Source organism: Alnus glutinosa, chromosome 7, assembly GCF_958979055.1.
Source record: "Alnus glutinosa chromosome 7, dhAlnGlut1.1, whole genome shotgun sequence".
Classification (NCBI taxonomy): Eukaryota; Viridiplantae; Streptophyta; class Magnoliopsida; order Fagales; family Betulaceae; genus Alnus; species Alnus glutinosa.
This window is the reverse complement of record NC_084892.1, coordinates 1,474,667-1,492,427: the sequence shown is the minus strand read 5'-3', so window position 1 is coordinate 1,492,427 and position 17,761 is coordinate 1,474,667. Positions and strand designations below refer to the sequence as shown.

Sequence of the window (17,761 nt, the reverse complement as noted above, 5' to 3'; positions counted from 1 at the left end):
TTATCAAACCTTGTGTTTGTGAGTTTAGAATACCTCTAATTGCTCATAGAAGGTCTAGGATTCTTTGAAAATCCTATCATATCTACTGTTCTTGTTAAATTTTCATCATACGTTACATAAGCACGTAACACTCACTAAATTTGGTGAGCACTATAACTCACCAAACACATTATAAAATAAAATAATAATAAAAAAAAAATTGACTAATGATTTTAGAATGTAGGTGGTTTGAAAAACAAAGAATAATTTAATTGAATAACAAAAGTGAATAAGTAAAATAGAGAGTGTAAGAGCATCTCAAAAAAACTAGTTAAAATGTTCATATTAGCTAAATTTAGCTAATATTCCTCATTTTTCACATCCATCCTCAAAATAAATTTGGTGCTATTATTGTAGCACATTAGATCATTTCTTTAATATTTTTTCACTCCCTCTCCAAGAGGTCACGTTGGCAAGAATATAAAAAAAAAAAAAAAAAAAATGAAAAATAATATTTAAAAAAACTATAGAAGAGAACAAATAATTCTATTAGAGTTTGTATTGAAAAATGAGTATGTAAAATAGGTAAGAGTGCTTTTTGATTCGGTATTTAACATCTTATTATTAGAGACGCTCATGTATATATGTATATATACTTTGAAACAATTGGTAGTTAAAATAGGAAAAAAAAGAGAGTATATTTTAGTTAAAATGAAGAAGAAATTTGATGAGCTGGATGTGAATTTAAGAATATTAATAGATTAGATTGCGGTACTAAGAGAGTCCCTTCAAGCTAGCACAATATATATATATCACAATATATATATATATATAAAAGTGTGTGTATTTTTTTAAAAAAATTAGCTTCAATGAAAAAGAAAAGAGTCAAAATTACTATATTTACGTGCTCACAGATAAATAGAACCTGGCTAGATGGACCCCCCCTGCACTGTTTTGTATTTGCTCAAGGAAAAAAGAAAAAGAAAAAAAACAGAAAAAGTGTGAAAGATTATGAGATAATTTATTGGATATTGTCCAACTTTGCCGCCTCAAAAGTTATACAATTTCTTTTCTGATGACAATATAACTCTTCCAAAACCATATATATATATCCACAATTATAATAGACAATCCAACTCAAATACGCATCAACCTTAGCATTTAGCATTTTGACACGAGTAATGCAACTATCCACATCACTTATTTTAAGTGACTCTTTTTTTTTAAAAAAAAAAAAAAAAGGCTAACATCATAAAAAAGCCACTTAAACACTTCACAACATAAAAAGCCATTTAAACACTTCACACCAACTGATGTAAAATGAATGTGAAGAGTATAATTACTCTTTTGACATTAAGATACTATTTTGTGTTAAAAAAACCCTTTTTTAAGATGAGTTTTTTTTTGTGTGTTTTGGTTGAAGAAGTATTTTGATGTATATAAAGACGAAATGAGTTTTCAAATTATTTTGTTATTAGGTAAAGTAACAAATAGAATTTTTCCGGCCCAAATAGAGTGCACCCAAAAAGAACATTCCTTTTATACTATCAAACAAAGAAACAAGTACACAAAAATGACCTGCTACTTGAGAACATGAAGCTTTTCTATCCTCATCAATTCATAAGTTGTAGCTACACTCAATTTTCTTATATTTCCAACGATACATTAAATGGTACAACCACTGAACAAAACTAGTAAAAGGATGATTTACAATTCTTGCAATTGCAAAGAATGGAGGATCCTTAGGAGAGCCAAATTTCCAGTCAGAAGAGTTGAACACGCCCAATTTACTGGCAACCAGAACCAGAACAGACTTACATAGTTACAGAAGCACCTATCCTTCCCAATCCATATAATAGCACGAAGCCTTGCCGATCACTGTAAATACGAATCGGCCAACCGAATACCCTTTGAACAAAGAATGAAAACTGAAACCTTAGATTTAAATTACAAAAATTGGAACTGCTTTATGCTAACAGGTGCAATAGAAGACCCATAATGCCCATAGGTAGCAGTTCAAAGAGCATCTCTCTTGTCGAGCTGCTCGTACTCAGCTGTCCTTCATTTAGAAACTCCTTACCAGAAGTTACAGACACATTTACAGACGAGGAACCTGAAAAGTAAGAGATTATGTGCATGAAAGAGATACTCAGTTAAAGTTATTTCTGGGCAGAAGAAATGTGTCGAAAAAGTAAACAAGGGCTCATAATCAGCTGAACTTACAATCATAGTTAGCCCATCCAATCCGTTGACGAGCTAGGTCATACACAACGATCTTATCTTTTAGAACAAGATCTGTCAAATGAAGAAACCAACAAGATTGTTCAACCAATTGTTATGATAGTAGAGCGAAGTAGTGAGATAACACATGGTGACAATGGGATGCTTGATTTGTTGGCTTTGATGCAAAGTTAATATAATTGAAAAACACAATTTACAATTAGCATACCCCCTCAATCAAATTGTATAATTTCAAGAAAGAATTGCTAAGTACTCAGAATGCCATTGCATAGCCCACCAAGCTTGTGATACCTTACATTTAGAACAAGATAATATAATGACTCTGCTACCGCACATTACCATTGATATTGCTACTATACATCAGGACCCCAACACCTCCCAACAAAAAAGAAGAATTTTGGTGAGCGCAATTGTTGCAACTTCATAAGTAATCAATCCTATCATGCTATGTTGTGAAACTTGCATTGCTAAGCATTTGGTTCTTGATTCAAAAACCAATTTGTAAAAACTGATCTCAGAAATGACTTCACAAAGGATGGACAACCACTAGTTTCAGGTTGCTTTTAAAATGTGATTTTCAAATTTCCAGAAAACCAGCTATTTTTAGGAAGTCTTTCAGTAAAAAGTTGTGTTGGAAATGCTACCAAATGCGTTTCATGTCTTAAGTGTTTTCAAGAACGTAAAAGGTCTTTGGAAATGCCACCAGAGAGGCCTAAAATAGCAGTGTTCCTAAGTAATAACTGTCACACTCACTGCTACAGATGCAACGTTGAAATAAATGGGAGTCAAAGCAAATTGGTTTCTTACTAAGTTCAGAGTCTAACCTCCTAAAATTGTTACCCCTTCCTGAACTCTCTGAAAACCAATGCACCACATTGCTGCACCACCCTATAGCAACAAAGCAATCCATTAAAAGTAATGGCACAATTTAACTAGAACCATGTTTGATTAAATAAATTTAAGGACAAAGTAAGGTTTTAGCAAAGGGAAAGTGGAGTAACTTACAGAGAAACCAAGATGTACAAGGTACTCTTCTGGGTTTAACACCATGGATGCACTGCCCGCAAAGTTTAAACTAACTGGAGGAAATATCTCGTTTACACTGAATACAAAACAAACATGGATCTCATTTTAATCTAAAGAAAAAAAAAAAAAAATTCAAGACTAGAGAACCTTTTTGAAAGACAGTTAAACATTGAAACATAAATGATGGGAAAAACCTGGTGGAGACTAGATAACACTGGTTTCCATTTGAAATGATGGAAGTCGCAGATTGTTGAACAATTACAGTTATCTGCACATTCAATAAGAAGTCAATTTATAGAACACAAGGAAATTAATTTTTTTTTTTTTTTTTTTTTATTTAAAAAAAATATTCTCCTACAAGGCAAAGCGGCTTTTAGCCCGTGCCTCAAAACGAACCCATATAGGAAAACTAGTGATATTTCCATAGAAAGCTATCCAGCCAAAGTTAATACTAATTTTGACAGCTGCAAAAAGGAAAGGAAGGAGCAGACGCAACAAAACCAGATGAACTGTTTGGACACTGATGCCTTGGAGATGTTACAAAAGGAACCAAGTCTATTGATTCCATGCCTTAATAAGTAGCATTTCCCCATTATAATTTATTAAATTAGGCACATGAGAATGGAAGTGTTATCATTATGGCCTATTATAGAGACCTTTATCTGGAATATATATATATATATATATATATATATATATATATATATATATCGCATCAGACGAAGTTCTTATGAAAGCTCTAGTTTGTTAAGTACAATAGGAAAATCCCTTCCCTTTATCCTGAGTCATTTGTATCACTGCTTATAATAAATTAAATTATTATGCTAATAACAGGCCATTATTTGGAAACAGGACACCAGTTATGCTTCAATTTTATTAGCCCATCTTGTCAGTATAGCTATACTCACTTTTAAACAAATTTTGAAAAAAAAAAAACACAAAAAAATAAGCAAACTTACAGAACTAACAAAGGGATCATAAGCTTCTTCCACAAGGTATGCCAAAGTTGTCCCAGAATCCACAATAGTTCCGCGGTTGTTTGATGTTGCAAATGCTGCAGGATCAATTGGCAACAGTTGCCCATTGACAGAAATGCTTTGAAGATATAAATTATAATGAGGCCTGAAATTTCCAAGAAGAAATCATCAAAAATAGGGATAAATTAGCATTTGTGGCTTTCAATTAAAACTGAACAAATTATCTGACGGCAAGAATGTGCATGGGCCTAACAAATACTCGACCCAAACAATAAAAGGAGCTAAAGCAGCAGAACAGCTTTACAATGAAGAAAAATACATATAAAAGAAGAAAGAAAATGATGTATGATTTTAAGACATAGCGGAAGAAGGAAAATACACTGTATGTCAGAAGAAAATACGAGGTCATACTAATATATATAAAGTCGCCATTAGGCCATCAGTTAGATTGCAGCAAGACTTCAGATCTTTAATTGGATCATGCCTCAGCAATAAGAATGTCTAAGGTCTGATTCTGTAACCACTTTCAAGCAACTAGATTGCTACCACATATCAGCATATTTGGCTTGGTAATAAGCACACAAAAGTTATATAAAGGTCAAGACTGCAGGCATTCATCCAGGTCATTGATATTTAAAATGCAGAAACAGAACCATTGCACAATTGCAGGAACAAATGCAACTGTATTCTCGTCAATGGCCATTGAGGCACCAGCAAATGAGTCTTCCTTTCCTGTCACGTGGATTTAAATATGACTTATGTTCAAGAATCTAATATGCTAAATATATCTCAATGATCCTTCAGCCGTAAGAGGAGATGGATATGCAATCTGGATGCACTATTGTGACCAAAAGAGAAAAAAATGTGTCTGAGTGAATAAAAAATAAATGCAACTGGCTAAAAAGAAGTAAGTAATAACCTATATAGCTAGGTTCCAATAATTCCCACTTCATACGAATATAACCCAAATGTCAGAGTTAAAAGAACTGGCAACAAAATAAAATTTCCAAGGAAAGAGGACATACTGTGATGGGACAATCGGACTGTAAACAATGCCTGGCTCCAAAATCTCACCAAGAACCAATATACCACCACCACTGCCACCTCCTTTCAAGCAATGGGAGAACACTTTGGGAGTTATGGCTCGAGATGACAACTGAGAAATAACAGAAAGACCACCTTGTCCAAAACCAAATATCCCATCAATAGCTTTATCTGTCTTAGTCAAGTCCCCAGATTGATGGGTGCTACACCTGTATCCAACACCACCATCGTAGTCTGTAAGCTTGGACCGACAAAACCAAAATGGACTTAATGTGAGACTAATAGCAACCATCACAATATCAAGAAAATTGATGGTTAGAAAGGTGAACAATTTACATAATTGAAATGACTGTGTGACATTGGGTCTTAAATTGCCAATATTAGATAAAAGTTCATTGCTGTAGCTAAAGACAGACAATTTTTATGGTAGCTACCGTAGCAATATAAGTTCTACTTCATAAAAAATATCTTGTGATACGTTTTTCTTATTTGGACTTTTTCCTTGACTCTTCCATCTCTTCTCCTGTACACACACACACACACACACACAACCATTTTTGCATAAGTCATGGTAGCTTACCCAAAAACAATGGGCGCTGAAGAGTTAGCAATCAAAGACTGCCCAAGAACCATGTCAAAATACAGCGCATCAGAGACATAATAACCTGATGTCCCACTTCCATCTCCATATTGAAATGTGTAACTACACTGATTACTCTGAGGAGAGCATTGAGTTGCCGCAGTTTGCAATGCAGAAGTGCACATTGGATCTGAGCAGGGGACCAGCCCAGCAGTTGATGAACTGGCAACATCGAAAGAATTGAGCTGAACCTGCAAAAACATGAAAGTGGAATAAGGATGAAATTCAACTTGTTATTCAACAAAACTTCTAAGAATGAAGGATAATGACAAGAACAAGTTAAAAAAGAGACAGAATCTTACTCCAAGTCCACTAGATTGGGGGCAATCACTGCAGGAATTACAGGTAACCCACAAGATGTCACTTCCAGTATCAATCTGTACATTGAATTCTCTTGGAGGAGAGCCCAATTTAACTTTTGTAAAATAAAGCCTACATGAAATCAAGGGCCCAAGTAATAACCATCAAAGCGTATCCAAAAGGGGGAAGTGGGGATATATTTCCAAGAGACCCATCAAAGTCAGTCATGAAAAGAGCATGAAACAGAACAAAATCCTAAAACTGAAAGGGACCAAAGCGAAGACAAATATCAGATCCATCCCTAGTCAGCATCATAACCCAATCAATATCAGGTAAATAATACTCCAAGCCCCATAAAATTCTCAATTAGTCAGTCTCAGTTTGGTTGCTAGGTAAGAGAACATGTACTCATTTTCAAGAATCAACACCAAGAAGACCCGCAAGACTCATTCTTTCTTTAATTTTCTTATTCCTCTTCATTTCTTTGTCTTTTCCATTTTCTCAAGCGCCAAAAGGAGCAACACAAAATCCAAGACAAAAAAACTTAACGAATACATATTACATACAGTGAACAGTAAATACTAACGCGAAAAAGAACAACAGCAATGACCAACAGAGACCCAAAAACTTTACCAATTCAAAACAATCCCATCAATGCAAGCACGCTAAGCAGCACAGAAAATTAAAACCCACGAATGAATGGTAAATTTACCAATCGTACCCAACAAAGTAGGGATCGGAGGAGCCTTGAACGGAGAAGTCGACAACGCCGCTCACCGCGCCTCTCAAGAATCGGGCGTGCCTGGCTCGGTCCCGAGCTCTGAGCCGGTCGAGCTCGACCCGGCGAGTCAAAGGAAAGGCCCTCTCCAGAGGGAGAAGAGTGGGCGGGAGGACGCAGTAGACCACTGAGACGAGCACTGCGGCGAAGGCCGCAAGCAGTAGGACTAAGCCCCGCATTTCTGTGGGTATGTTTGTACGCGTGTTTGAGGAGATGCGAGAGATCAGTGCTAGTGCTCGTGCTTGTGCTTGCTTTCGTGCATTGGGAATTTGGGAGGGAGACCACACGCAGACTACGCAGTGTACACGGAGAGAAACCAGGGGTTGCTTGCTGATTAGTGATTAACAGAAATGGCAAAATTCGGATTATATTATTATACTGTTTCTTTATATGAGGGGGGCCCTGAGACTTGAAACTCACGGAAGTCCTTCTAATCCAGTATATTTGGCTAATTATCATCGGTTCATTCCTATTATGTTGATCAACTTTTACTCACTAAAAAAGTAGTTAAAAATCACTTTTCTATATTTTGGTGGGCTATTATTTTTTAAAATTCTCCTATCAGCCTCATCATTTTAATTATTTATTATTATTATTCTATTTAAATAATATATATATATATATATATATATATATATATATATATATATATATATATATATATATATATATTTATTTATTTATTTATATTTCTTTATTCTTTCTTTATTTAATCTTTTTAATCTTTTTACAAAGAATCCTTCATGTCCATGAAATAAGGACATTATCGTATGAGAGAGATGAGAGATGGAAAAAGAAAATAAGAAAAAAAAAGAAAAAAAGTGTGAGAGAGAAATGTGAAATAAAATTGGTGAGTGAATATTACTCATCAGAATTGATGAGTAATTTCACTCATCAAAACTTTTTGGTTAAAATGGTGAGGCTGCTGGGAGTGGTTTTTTAGTGTTTTCATCAAATTGACTCACCAAAATAACTAAAAAAGTTATTTTGATGAGGCTACTAGGAATGCTCTTATTAGTTGACTTGATTATGGTAATTAGTTTGTTTCAAGTTTTCCACCAACTCTTTGATTTAAGGTCGTTTGGATTTGCGATTTCAAAAAACGATATTTTAAAATATCGATTTTAAAATGTGTGATTTGAAAAAGTTATTTTTAAAAATGCAGTTAAACGTTTGGCAAAATCGTAGTTTGACTTTTAAAATCGCAGGTTAGCCTTTAAAATTTTGCGTTTTCAAAAAAATACCCATTTGGCTGCGATTTGAAAAAACAATTTTCTGGGTTTTCAAATCGCAATTTTTTAAAAACACAATTCTCAAACGATTCATTTTCTGCGATTTAGGGTCCGTTTGAGTTTGCAATTTCAAAAATTGCGATTTAAAAATAGCGATTTTAAAATGTGCGATTTTAAAAAGTGATTTTTAAAAACGCAGTTAAGCGTTTGGCAAAATCACAATTTGGCCTTTAAAATCGCAGTTTAGCCTTTTAAAATACCGCGTTTTCAAAAAAGCACCACATTGCCTGCGATTTGAATAAGCACTTTTCTGCGTTTTCAAATCGCAATTTTTTAAAAACGCAGTTTCCAAACGGTTCATTTTCTGCGATTTGGTTTAAAATCGCACTTTTTCTCTACGAAATCGCAATCCCAAACGCACCCTTAGTTTAAAATCATACTTTTTTACTACGAAAAAAAATAGCAATTCCAAACCTACCCTTAATAATTGAGAACAAAAAAAAAAATACCACCAAGGGTTAGATTGGTGGTGGGCTGTGAACATTGTCATTTGATAATTCATATTTTGTAGGGAATGACGTTCACGTAGACTACTACATGATACTAATCTATTAATAAATTACGTACTTAATAGTTTATATTTTAGTAATTAATATGATAAGTATTATGCGAATTCTCACATTTTAAATTGCTACATTATAATAGACAGAAATTTTCTACAAATTAGTTGGTAAGAAATTTCTCACTAAACATGTAAGAAGCATATGTTATTTTTATTAATGCTATTAAAACAGCATGTGTTTTTCATATGCCAATAGACACATGTTAATTTTATATGTGGATCGTAGGAAATTTCTTACAAGCTGATTTGTAGAAAATTTATGTTCCATTATAATGACTACTAATTAAAATAATTACCTTGCCAGTTTAAAATGAAATTCTAGTAAAAACATAAAAATTTTACAACTCTTAACATATATCACTGTATAATAAAAAATAAAAAATTCTTGTAAAAAAATAAAAAATTACCAGACAAGATAATTTTAAAGATCAGAAATGTTTTACCGACCATCTTATTGTCCAGCGATTTTAAAAATAAATTAAAAAAAAAAGACAAAAAGACAAAAAAGAAAACGAAAAGAAGGAACCGAGGAAAGTCCTCGTTTTATTGTCTTGGGTCTTCTAGATGTAAAGGTAGATTCGATCATTTGAGTGTGTACTGAAAGCACGCCTTTCTTGACCGACGGCGACAAGCAACAGTTACACCTGAACAACGAGGAGAGACGGAGACCACATAAGTCAAATACTTAATAGAAAAATACAAATTTAATTATTTAAGTTAATATTTTTATAAAAATATTAAACTTTGAGTATTTAAAAATCTTTTTTATTTTTATTTATTTATTTATTAAAGAAAGAAAAACCAACATCTCCTCCTTAACTCTTTAATTTAAGTTTTTGAATTATTATAATGATTGTTCACTTATAGGAAAATTTAATTTATATGCTGTCAAGTAATATATTTAATTAATATAATATGGTTGCTTTTCTTGTTGAGATACCATGTACCAAAAGATCAAACTTTTCTTTTTTATGTTTGAAAATTGGTAGCTTTATGATCGATCTCCTTCTTTAATTTTGAATGTTCAAAGCTCGTTATATGTATACATACAATCATCTAAACAATTTCGTAAGCTTTTTAGATTGCCAACAACTTCAAGTTTCTAAATTGGTGAGCGGGAGAAAAACCCTAATTAAACTATGTGCTTTCACTATCATGTTCCACAAACAAGAAAGCTCCATTACCTTTTAAGAAACCATTTTTTTTATTTTAGTTTTTCCAATCCAAAATCCTTTTGTCATTCCTTATATAGATCTCATAAATGGAGTAGAGACATATATGAAGTGAAACAATATAATCTGCAAGACTTTATTTGGGCGTTTGAGATTATATTAATTTTATATATCTCAATGAGAAGTGTAAGGAAAAAAAAGACGAAACTTATGAGATTTATCAAGCGTAAGCATCCTTGTTTTCAACCAAATATGGGCAATAAGATTTATCAATAATTAGTATTCAGTCATCTCCGACAAACGAGTAATTCTAATAATATATTAAGTGTCCATAAAAAAATGAGATGGCTTTTAAAATCATCATTAATCAATCACATGCTTAATAGTGATTTTAAATGTCATCTCATTTATTTATGGAGACTTAATATACATGTAGAATTACTCCCGACAAACACCCAGAGAGAGATGTCCCTAGTCATGCATAGAAGATGCAATTCTTCGTTTTATGGGAATCTAAATTTTGTAGTTTCACCTTGTTTAAGCAATTAAGCCCAAGTTCTAAAGGATCAAAGGTGATACAGAGTTTGGTCAAATATATTCTTCTTGCCATTGGGTTACATGAATAATGTCTTTTTAAATACGTACTCAGATACTTTGTTGCCTCAAACGTGGTCGTTTTAGTGCCTTCTCCACCGTCTCTGAGTTCTCTCTCACTCTCACGCAGTTCACAAACTACAGCTAGCTACTTCCTTGTTTTCTTCTTTAACCGTGTCCCTCATTTGGCCGTAGAGAAGAAAGAAATGGCACAAGGGGGAAATAGGAAATTTTGTTGCTTTAAGGGATGGAGCTACAAGTTTAATCCAGCCACAGCCTTTGACTTTGTGTATAAAGAAAACAAGAAAAACGTGAAGCAAGTTTTTGAGTAACAACAAAACAGGGGAGGACAAAACAGTGAAAAGGAAAGAAAAAAAATCCCCTCTTCAGCCATGATGAAGACCGAGCTACAGGAAATCAAAAGGGGCAGCAGAGAAGTGGTTGGGGATTCATGGGTCTTGCCCTGTTTGCAGGCAGTGGAATGATCTGAAATTTGTGAGCACTGCGGGAGAGAGAGGGAGAAACAGAAGGAAACTTCAAAACACCGGTGGAAAACGCACTAGACAGAATTATCTCTCACCGGGGGTACAACACCCCCCTCATATAGGGTTGGTCCTAGAGTATGGGATTCACCCCATGTAAGAGGTTGTTATGCTTTTGTTGTGCACTTGAAGTGCAAATAACATTTTCCTACATTTTACACCGTTTGTAACTGTTTTTAATTTGTTATGGCTTAGAAAATCTGATCTGATGAGCTAGCCTTAAAGAAAAATATTCTGTTAATATTAAAGTATATGTTTTTCTTTACCGTTGATCATTATTTATTTTATGGCCTTTTGTTCTTAAACGTACAGGTTATGACCATTTGGTCAACTTTTCATTTATGATGTTTAAAGCTAATCATTTTCAACGAGTATACATATATTATCTTTGCTTTCCATCGTGTGTGTCTATATATATATATATATATGGGTAATTTTACTTTTCCGTATCACTGCTCTATATAAATTACCAAAGGTTTCATATATAACACTATACAGTGTTTTGAAAAATAGTTGTTATTCAAGGCATGCCATGAGGCCATATATTATATTATTAGTTTTTCAACAAATAAAAATATTCTAAAGTCCTTCGTCCATTTTGATCAAAAGTTTATTCTATTTGATCTTCGTTCTTAGAAAAATATTAAGGACAACGATTTTGAGTGATTCTATAGCATTGTGAGATATTTCATTGCTTTAATTTTAATGTCTTGTATTATATTTATTTTATTATTATTATTTCGGATTAATATGGTCTAATATCAACAATAATATATTTTCAACTAATTATTTATTTAACAATTATTAATTTTTAAATTGGTATTATTTTATTTCAACAAGTATTTTGTGTTCCATCCAAAATTATTTTCAACAATTATTACGTATTACTGCAAGGCGAAAGATATTTTTGTCATATTAAAAATTTAAAGTGGTTTCATGTTTTTGATGAGATTTACTCTACGAACAACTTTGTGATTTCAGGAACAATAAGAAGTGTAAGGCGAAAAAACATGATAAAAAAGGTTCAAAGGAAAGATATTAGAAAATCCCAAGCAATTTATTTAAACATGAAGTGTCATATAAACATAAAACAAGTACACTACTTGTAAGCACTTTAAGAAATAAAAAAGACAAACCATATAAGATTTAGATAGAAGATATTTGAAGCCCTAATTTCTATTTTCAGAAAGTGTCAGTTTAATTTTTTGAAGCTTCACAAGCACATCTTTGATATTCATTCTTTCATCTGGTAACTCTCCAGAACACTTTAAGCCTAATTTCATAATGGATAAAAGAACGCTTTGCATGATGGTTGTATCTCTTCCGTTTTCTGTTCTCAATAAACCTTCATCCACAACTTCCATCATTTTATCAGGACGTGATGCGTTTACCCATCGCTTCAACGTCAATTCTCCTACAAACATGTCGTCGGTAGGTTTCTTTCTTGTGATCATCTCCAACAATATTATACCGTAGCTATAAACATCGCCTTTGATGGACACTTTTCCTTCAAAACCATATTCTACCCCACGCTCGCAATTATGCAAAAGGCTTTTAAGTTAGTAATGTAAAAATAAATAAATAAATAATAACGAAGCTGTCCACATATTTCAACCAAAAAGAAGGAAAAAAGAAGTGTGTACTTACATATTGATATATATTACATATATGCAAATGTACGTAAATCTATATATGCAATGATTGTACCTAAATGTTCTGTATATATATATTTGTGTGTGTAAAAATGTAAACTAGACTCCTTAAAGAATAATTATAATTATGTTATGAACAACATTTGATAAGTCCATATACTTGATGAGCTAACTCTTGTTTGTTTGGAATAATTGTTTCGGGAAATTCTTTTCACAGATAAATATAGCTTTTACATGATCAAATAGGTTGTCTCAACCCAAACATAAATAGATCTTCATACGTGTGCATATACATTTGTGTGTTTTGTTTCACTTTGATTTAATTTGGTACCAAACTTTTCTTGTCAATTTTAAAGCAAATGTTCCAAAACATTTTGTTTATTCTCAGTGTTTATGGAGTGGGCATAAGACATGGCAAACCATAATCGTGGTTATATTTTACAATTACTTCATATTAACCTAGTTATATAGCAAGCAGCGTATAACATAATTGTCTAGCTTTGATACAAATATATATTTCTTTTGACATACATATTTTAAAATAATTAGCAATCGATGCATAAGAGGAATAAATAGGTAATTATCCATCAACTAAATCATAGTTTGTGTAATTTTTATTGTTAACGCATATACATGTGAACAGGGGGATAGTAAAAAATTGAATTACGTACAGAAAATTGACATGTACATTGGTATATATTCTTGAAACTAGCAACTATGGTTGTTTTTGATGTTAGCCACCATTAGATAGTGCCTCTTGGCAATAAAATAAGTAGAGGTAAATTCATGTACCTGGTGCGATGTAGCCAAGTGTACCAAGAGTTTTGGTTTGTGTAGCATCCTTGTTCTCAACCAAAATCTTTGCAATGCCAAAGTCACCCACGTGTGCAACCATGTCCTCATCTAGAAAAATATTGCTAGGCTTCAAATCACAGTGCACCACAGATTCAGATAGACCGTAGTGGAGATAGTCCAACGCCGATGCAACATCAATCATAATATTTACTCGTTGAAGAAGATTCAAGCAGTAGTTATAAGAATATAACCACCTTTCAAGGCTACCGTTCAGCATGTATTGCAGTACTAAAGCTCTAAACTCAGGGTTGGAGCAAGTGCTTATGACCTTAACGAGATTCCTATGTCGGATTGTCTGTAAAACCTTGCATTCTGCATCGAAACTTTTGAAAGCACTCGACAATTGTAAATTTAGAACTTTAATAGCAACGATTGTCCCGTCCAAGAGCACCCCTTTGTACACAGAACCAAAACCTCCGGTTCCAAGCAAGTTACTTTCACAAAAGTTGTTTGTCCCTTGGCAAAGCTCTTGATATGATATCATTTTATGCTCAAATGCAGGCAACGTATTAAATAAACTTGGAACCTGCAAGTTACTTTCTCGATGTCTTCTCAGCATATAAACCAATGCTAGACAGAGTATGACCAAAGCAATGGTAGGAAGAAAATATTTGAGCAGACTTTGTTTCACCTTTGATCTTTTAGAGCCTGAGCTTGGACAAGGTAGAACTCCAAAAATTGGATTCCCACAAAGCGCCTTGTTTCCTGAAAATGATTTTGCTGTGAAGTTTGCAAAAGGCCCACTAGATGGTATCTCTCCTGATAGCTTGTTAAAAGACACATTCAAATATTTGAGCTGCGAAAGTGCCTCAAAAGACTTAGGAATTGCACCAGATAGATTGTTGTATGAGACGTCTAAGATATCCAATCCTTTTAAATCTCCAAAAGATTGTGGAATGTTTCCTTGAAATGAGTTCCTCGACAAATCAAGATAACGTAGGCTTTCAAAAGCTCCAATAATGCTTGGAATGGTTCTACTAATTTGGTTCCGAGATAAATCTATGTGTTCAATAGCATCCAATTTTTTCATGTTTGGAGACAAATATCCATCAAGGAAATTCGATGATAGGTCCAAAAATAATAGATTTTCAAGGCTCCATAAAGTTAATGGTATTGATGTTTCCAGCCTATTAAAACTCAAGTTTAGCCTTTGCAAAAGATTGAGGTTCGAAATACAATTTGGAATGGATCCATAGATTTTGTTACTTGAGAGATGTAAGTCGCCTAAATTCATTAGCTGACATATCTCCTCTGGAATGAATCCTTCAATTTTATTATCTTCAAGAAATAATCTTTGCAACTTCTCCAATTCCCCAATTGTGGATGGTATGTTTCCAGACAAATTGTTAATGCCTAAATCAAGATAGGTCAAGCTTTTTAAGAAACCTATACTCATTGGAATCTGACCCTTTATTTTGCTTTCGAATAGCAAAACGGTGTTAAGGGTGGTTGAAAAGTTTCCAATAGAATCCGGAAGAGTAATATCCAATGGATTTATGGATAAGGATAGGTATTTCAAAACCCTACAATTAGATAAAGATGAAAGGAAATTAAGCTCTTGATCTTCGGGCTCTCCCGTTAGTTGATTGTCTTCCAGCTTTAGTCTTTGGAGGTATTTTAAGTGTCCAAGACTTTTTGGTATTGGTCCAGAGAATATGTTTGAAGTCATTCCTACATTGATGAGGTTGGAACAATTTGAAAGATGTGATGGGATGGAGCCACTAAATTTGTTGTTACCAAGGAGTAGATATTCAAGACTAGGGCAGAAAAATTCTGAACCAGATGGAAGATTGCCAGATAGGGAGTTATATATCAAGCTGATTCCTTGTAGAGAGGAAGTGTTGAAAAGGTTATGGGGGATTCCTCCTATGAGATGATTGAATTGAAAATTCAAAAATTCCAGACTTGAAAGACGCCATAAACCATTTGGAATGCTTCCTTTAATGTTGTTACTCTCAATGCCAAATTTAGATAACCTCGACAAGTTAGTTATGGTAGGAGGTATATTACCGGTCAAGTTGTTACCTCCAAGAGCTAGGAATTCAAGCTTTTCTAAACTTCCAAAACCTTCTGGAATGCTGCCTTCAAATTTATTGTATGATAGGGATAAGAGTTCAAGCTCTCTACAGTGATTCATTTGTGAAGGGAGCCGACCACTAAATTCGTTGTCTGAAAGATAAAGCCCTTGAAGATTAGGACAACGACTGCAGAGGTCCATTGGAAGAGTTCCTGAGATTTGATTATGAGAAAGACGAATTATGGTTAGAGAGGACATGTTAAAGATGAGAAAAGGAAATGGACCAGTGAGGCTGTTGAATCCCAAATTCAAGATCTCTAACGACGATATGTTGGCGAGTGTTAATGGAATGGTGCCCGTAAGACGGTTTCCCGCAAGTAGTAGTTGTTGAAGCTTCCGGCAATTATCCAAAGTTGGAGAGATACTACCTTCCAATAGGTTGTATGACAGCCAGAGTATTCTCAAGCGACGTAGGTGACTGATCTCATGAGGTAGAGAACCAAAGAAGCTATTGTTGAGTAGATTAAGATAAACCAGAAAAGAGAGGTTACCAATATGTGGAGAAAGGGTGCCTTGGAGCCCCATGTAGGGAAGCTTCAAAGCGGTGACTCTTTGCCTGCGCCGGCTACATGAGACCCCAATCCAATTGCAGAAGCTTGTAGTTGTGGACCAGTTACCAGCCAAGACAGTTTGGTTTGGACCGGAAGTGAGTTTAGATTTGAAGGCAATGAGAGCCGCTTGATCGGTAAAGCTGGTGGTGGAAGATTGGGCCAACTGCATTAAGAGAAAACCCAAGAGCAGGAGAATGGATGGCCTTTCTATTACCATCATCATGACTGTGTTCGATCCAAGAGAGAGAGAGATGGAGAAGGGCTGGAGTTTATAAAAAAAAAAGGCGTAGGGATAAGAATGGGTGTTGAGCAGCTTTTATAGTGTGGAAGTGGTGACGCATTCTTACCCCACGAGATTGAATGTAGTAGAGGCTCATTTGGTAATTTGCTGCTTCAGATTAATTGTACCTAAACCCCAACCACCATCCAGTACTAATGACCCCCCTTTTTATGGCTGTTTCGACTATCTTTGAAGGGGTCGACGGCGATGGCTCATTCAACGTACAGGAGAGTTTTTAATCAATTGATGTAACTTGATTATAGTTTTGACACAAACCACACGTACATGAGAGATCGAGTATGTCCCACGTTGCTGGATGTAAAGGTGCATGTGTATGCATATGTACCATGTGCTATGTAAGGTGGGTAGCAATTAATTAATTTGCATAATAAAGTTTCTGGGCCAACGATCGCGAGAGAAAATGAAATGGTAGCTGAAAACATAATTCTATATATATAGATGGCGTGTCTTCATTTCCCTGCTTGCAATTGCTAGCTGTTTTCTGTCAGCATAGACAAATCAATGCACATTTTTTTGGAAATTAGTAATTTCCTGCTTTGCAAAAAATGCACGAAATGCTCGGTGTTAAGCTTCTGAATGATTTTGGACATAATTTTAGTTACTATTTTTTCTATACCCCTGCACTTCAACAGATTTTTTCATTCTATTTTCTATTTTATTTAAATATTATTTTTAAATTTTCTTTTATTTATTTTTTGCAACACTCGACACCCCACTCTCACTGCCCCTCTTCCATTTCTTCTAAAAAAATTATGTTTCCTGCATTATTTTTATCGAAGAACTCCAAAAATATGTCATCATCTTCTTTTTTTTTTTTTTTTTTTTTTTTTTTTTTTTTATTCAAAAAAGGTACGTAGGAGGGGGCAACTAACTGTAGCTACTCTATCTGAGCGTTATCATGATAGCACTTACCCATTAAGAATTGCTCAAGAAGAGCCTAGACGGCGAAGAATCGCAGGCGCTCCCTCATCAATTGAACCATACATGAACCAACTCTACCAGAGCATCAATAAGATCTAATGTGACTAACACTAACAAAAAATTATTGGTTTCATTGCGGGATTCAAACTCACCCCTTGTTAATTGCCTAATTTTATGTAGATTTTTTAGACTATTGAACCACCAACACTGGTGTTCACAAATATGTTCTTGATACAAGTGATTTTTTTTTTTTTTTT

General features: G+C 34.1%; 2 protein-coding genes across 3 annotated transcripts; both read right to left on the bottom strand.

The window, feature by feature from the left end:
• Positions 1-1,543: 1,543 nt before the first annotated feature.
• On the bottom strand, positions 1,544-7,329 carry LOC133874004 (aspartic proteinase 36). Of its 2 annotated transcripts, none has more exons than XM_062311825.1 (10): positions 6,920-7,329; positions 6,210-6,339; positions 5,848-6,098; positions 5,249-5,476; positions 4,206-4,368; positions 3,441-3,514; positions 3,226-3,322; positions 3,045-3,108; positions 2,203-2,274; positions 1,544-2,092 (listed from the first exon to the last, which is right to left on the bottom strand). In XM_062311825.1, the coding sequence occupies exons 1-10, from the start codon at positions 7,162-7,164 to the stop codon at positions 1,947-1,949; spliced, it is 1,470 nt and encodes a 489-aa protein (XP_062167809.1). In that variant the 5' UTR covers positions 7,165-7,329; the 3' UTR covers positions 1,544-1,946. The 2 variants fall into 2 exon arrangements, with proteins under 2 accessions (XP_062167809.1, XP_062167810.1); XM_062311826.1 differs by having other exon boundaries at positions 6,929-7,329.
• Positions 7,330-12,261: 4,932 nt separating this feature from the next.
• On the bottom strand, positions 12,262-16,505 carry LOC133872600 (putative receptor-like protein kinase At3g47110). Its single transcript, XM_062310156.1, has 2 exons — positions 13,592-16,505; positions 12,262-12,669 (listed from the first exon to the last, which is right to left on the bottom strand). Exons 1-2 carry the CDS (start codon positions 16,503-16,505, stop codon positions 12,317-12,319), a joined length of 3,267 nt encoding a protein of 1,088 aa, XP_062166140.1. The 3' UTR covers positions 12,262-12,316.
• Between the last annotated feature and the right edge of the window lie 1,256 nt (positions 16,506-17,761).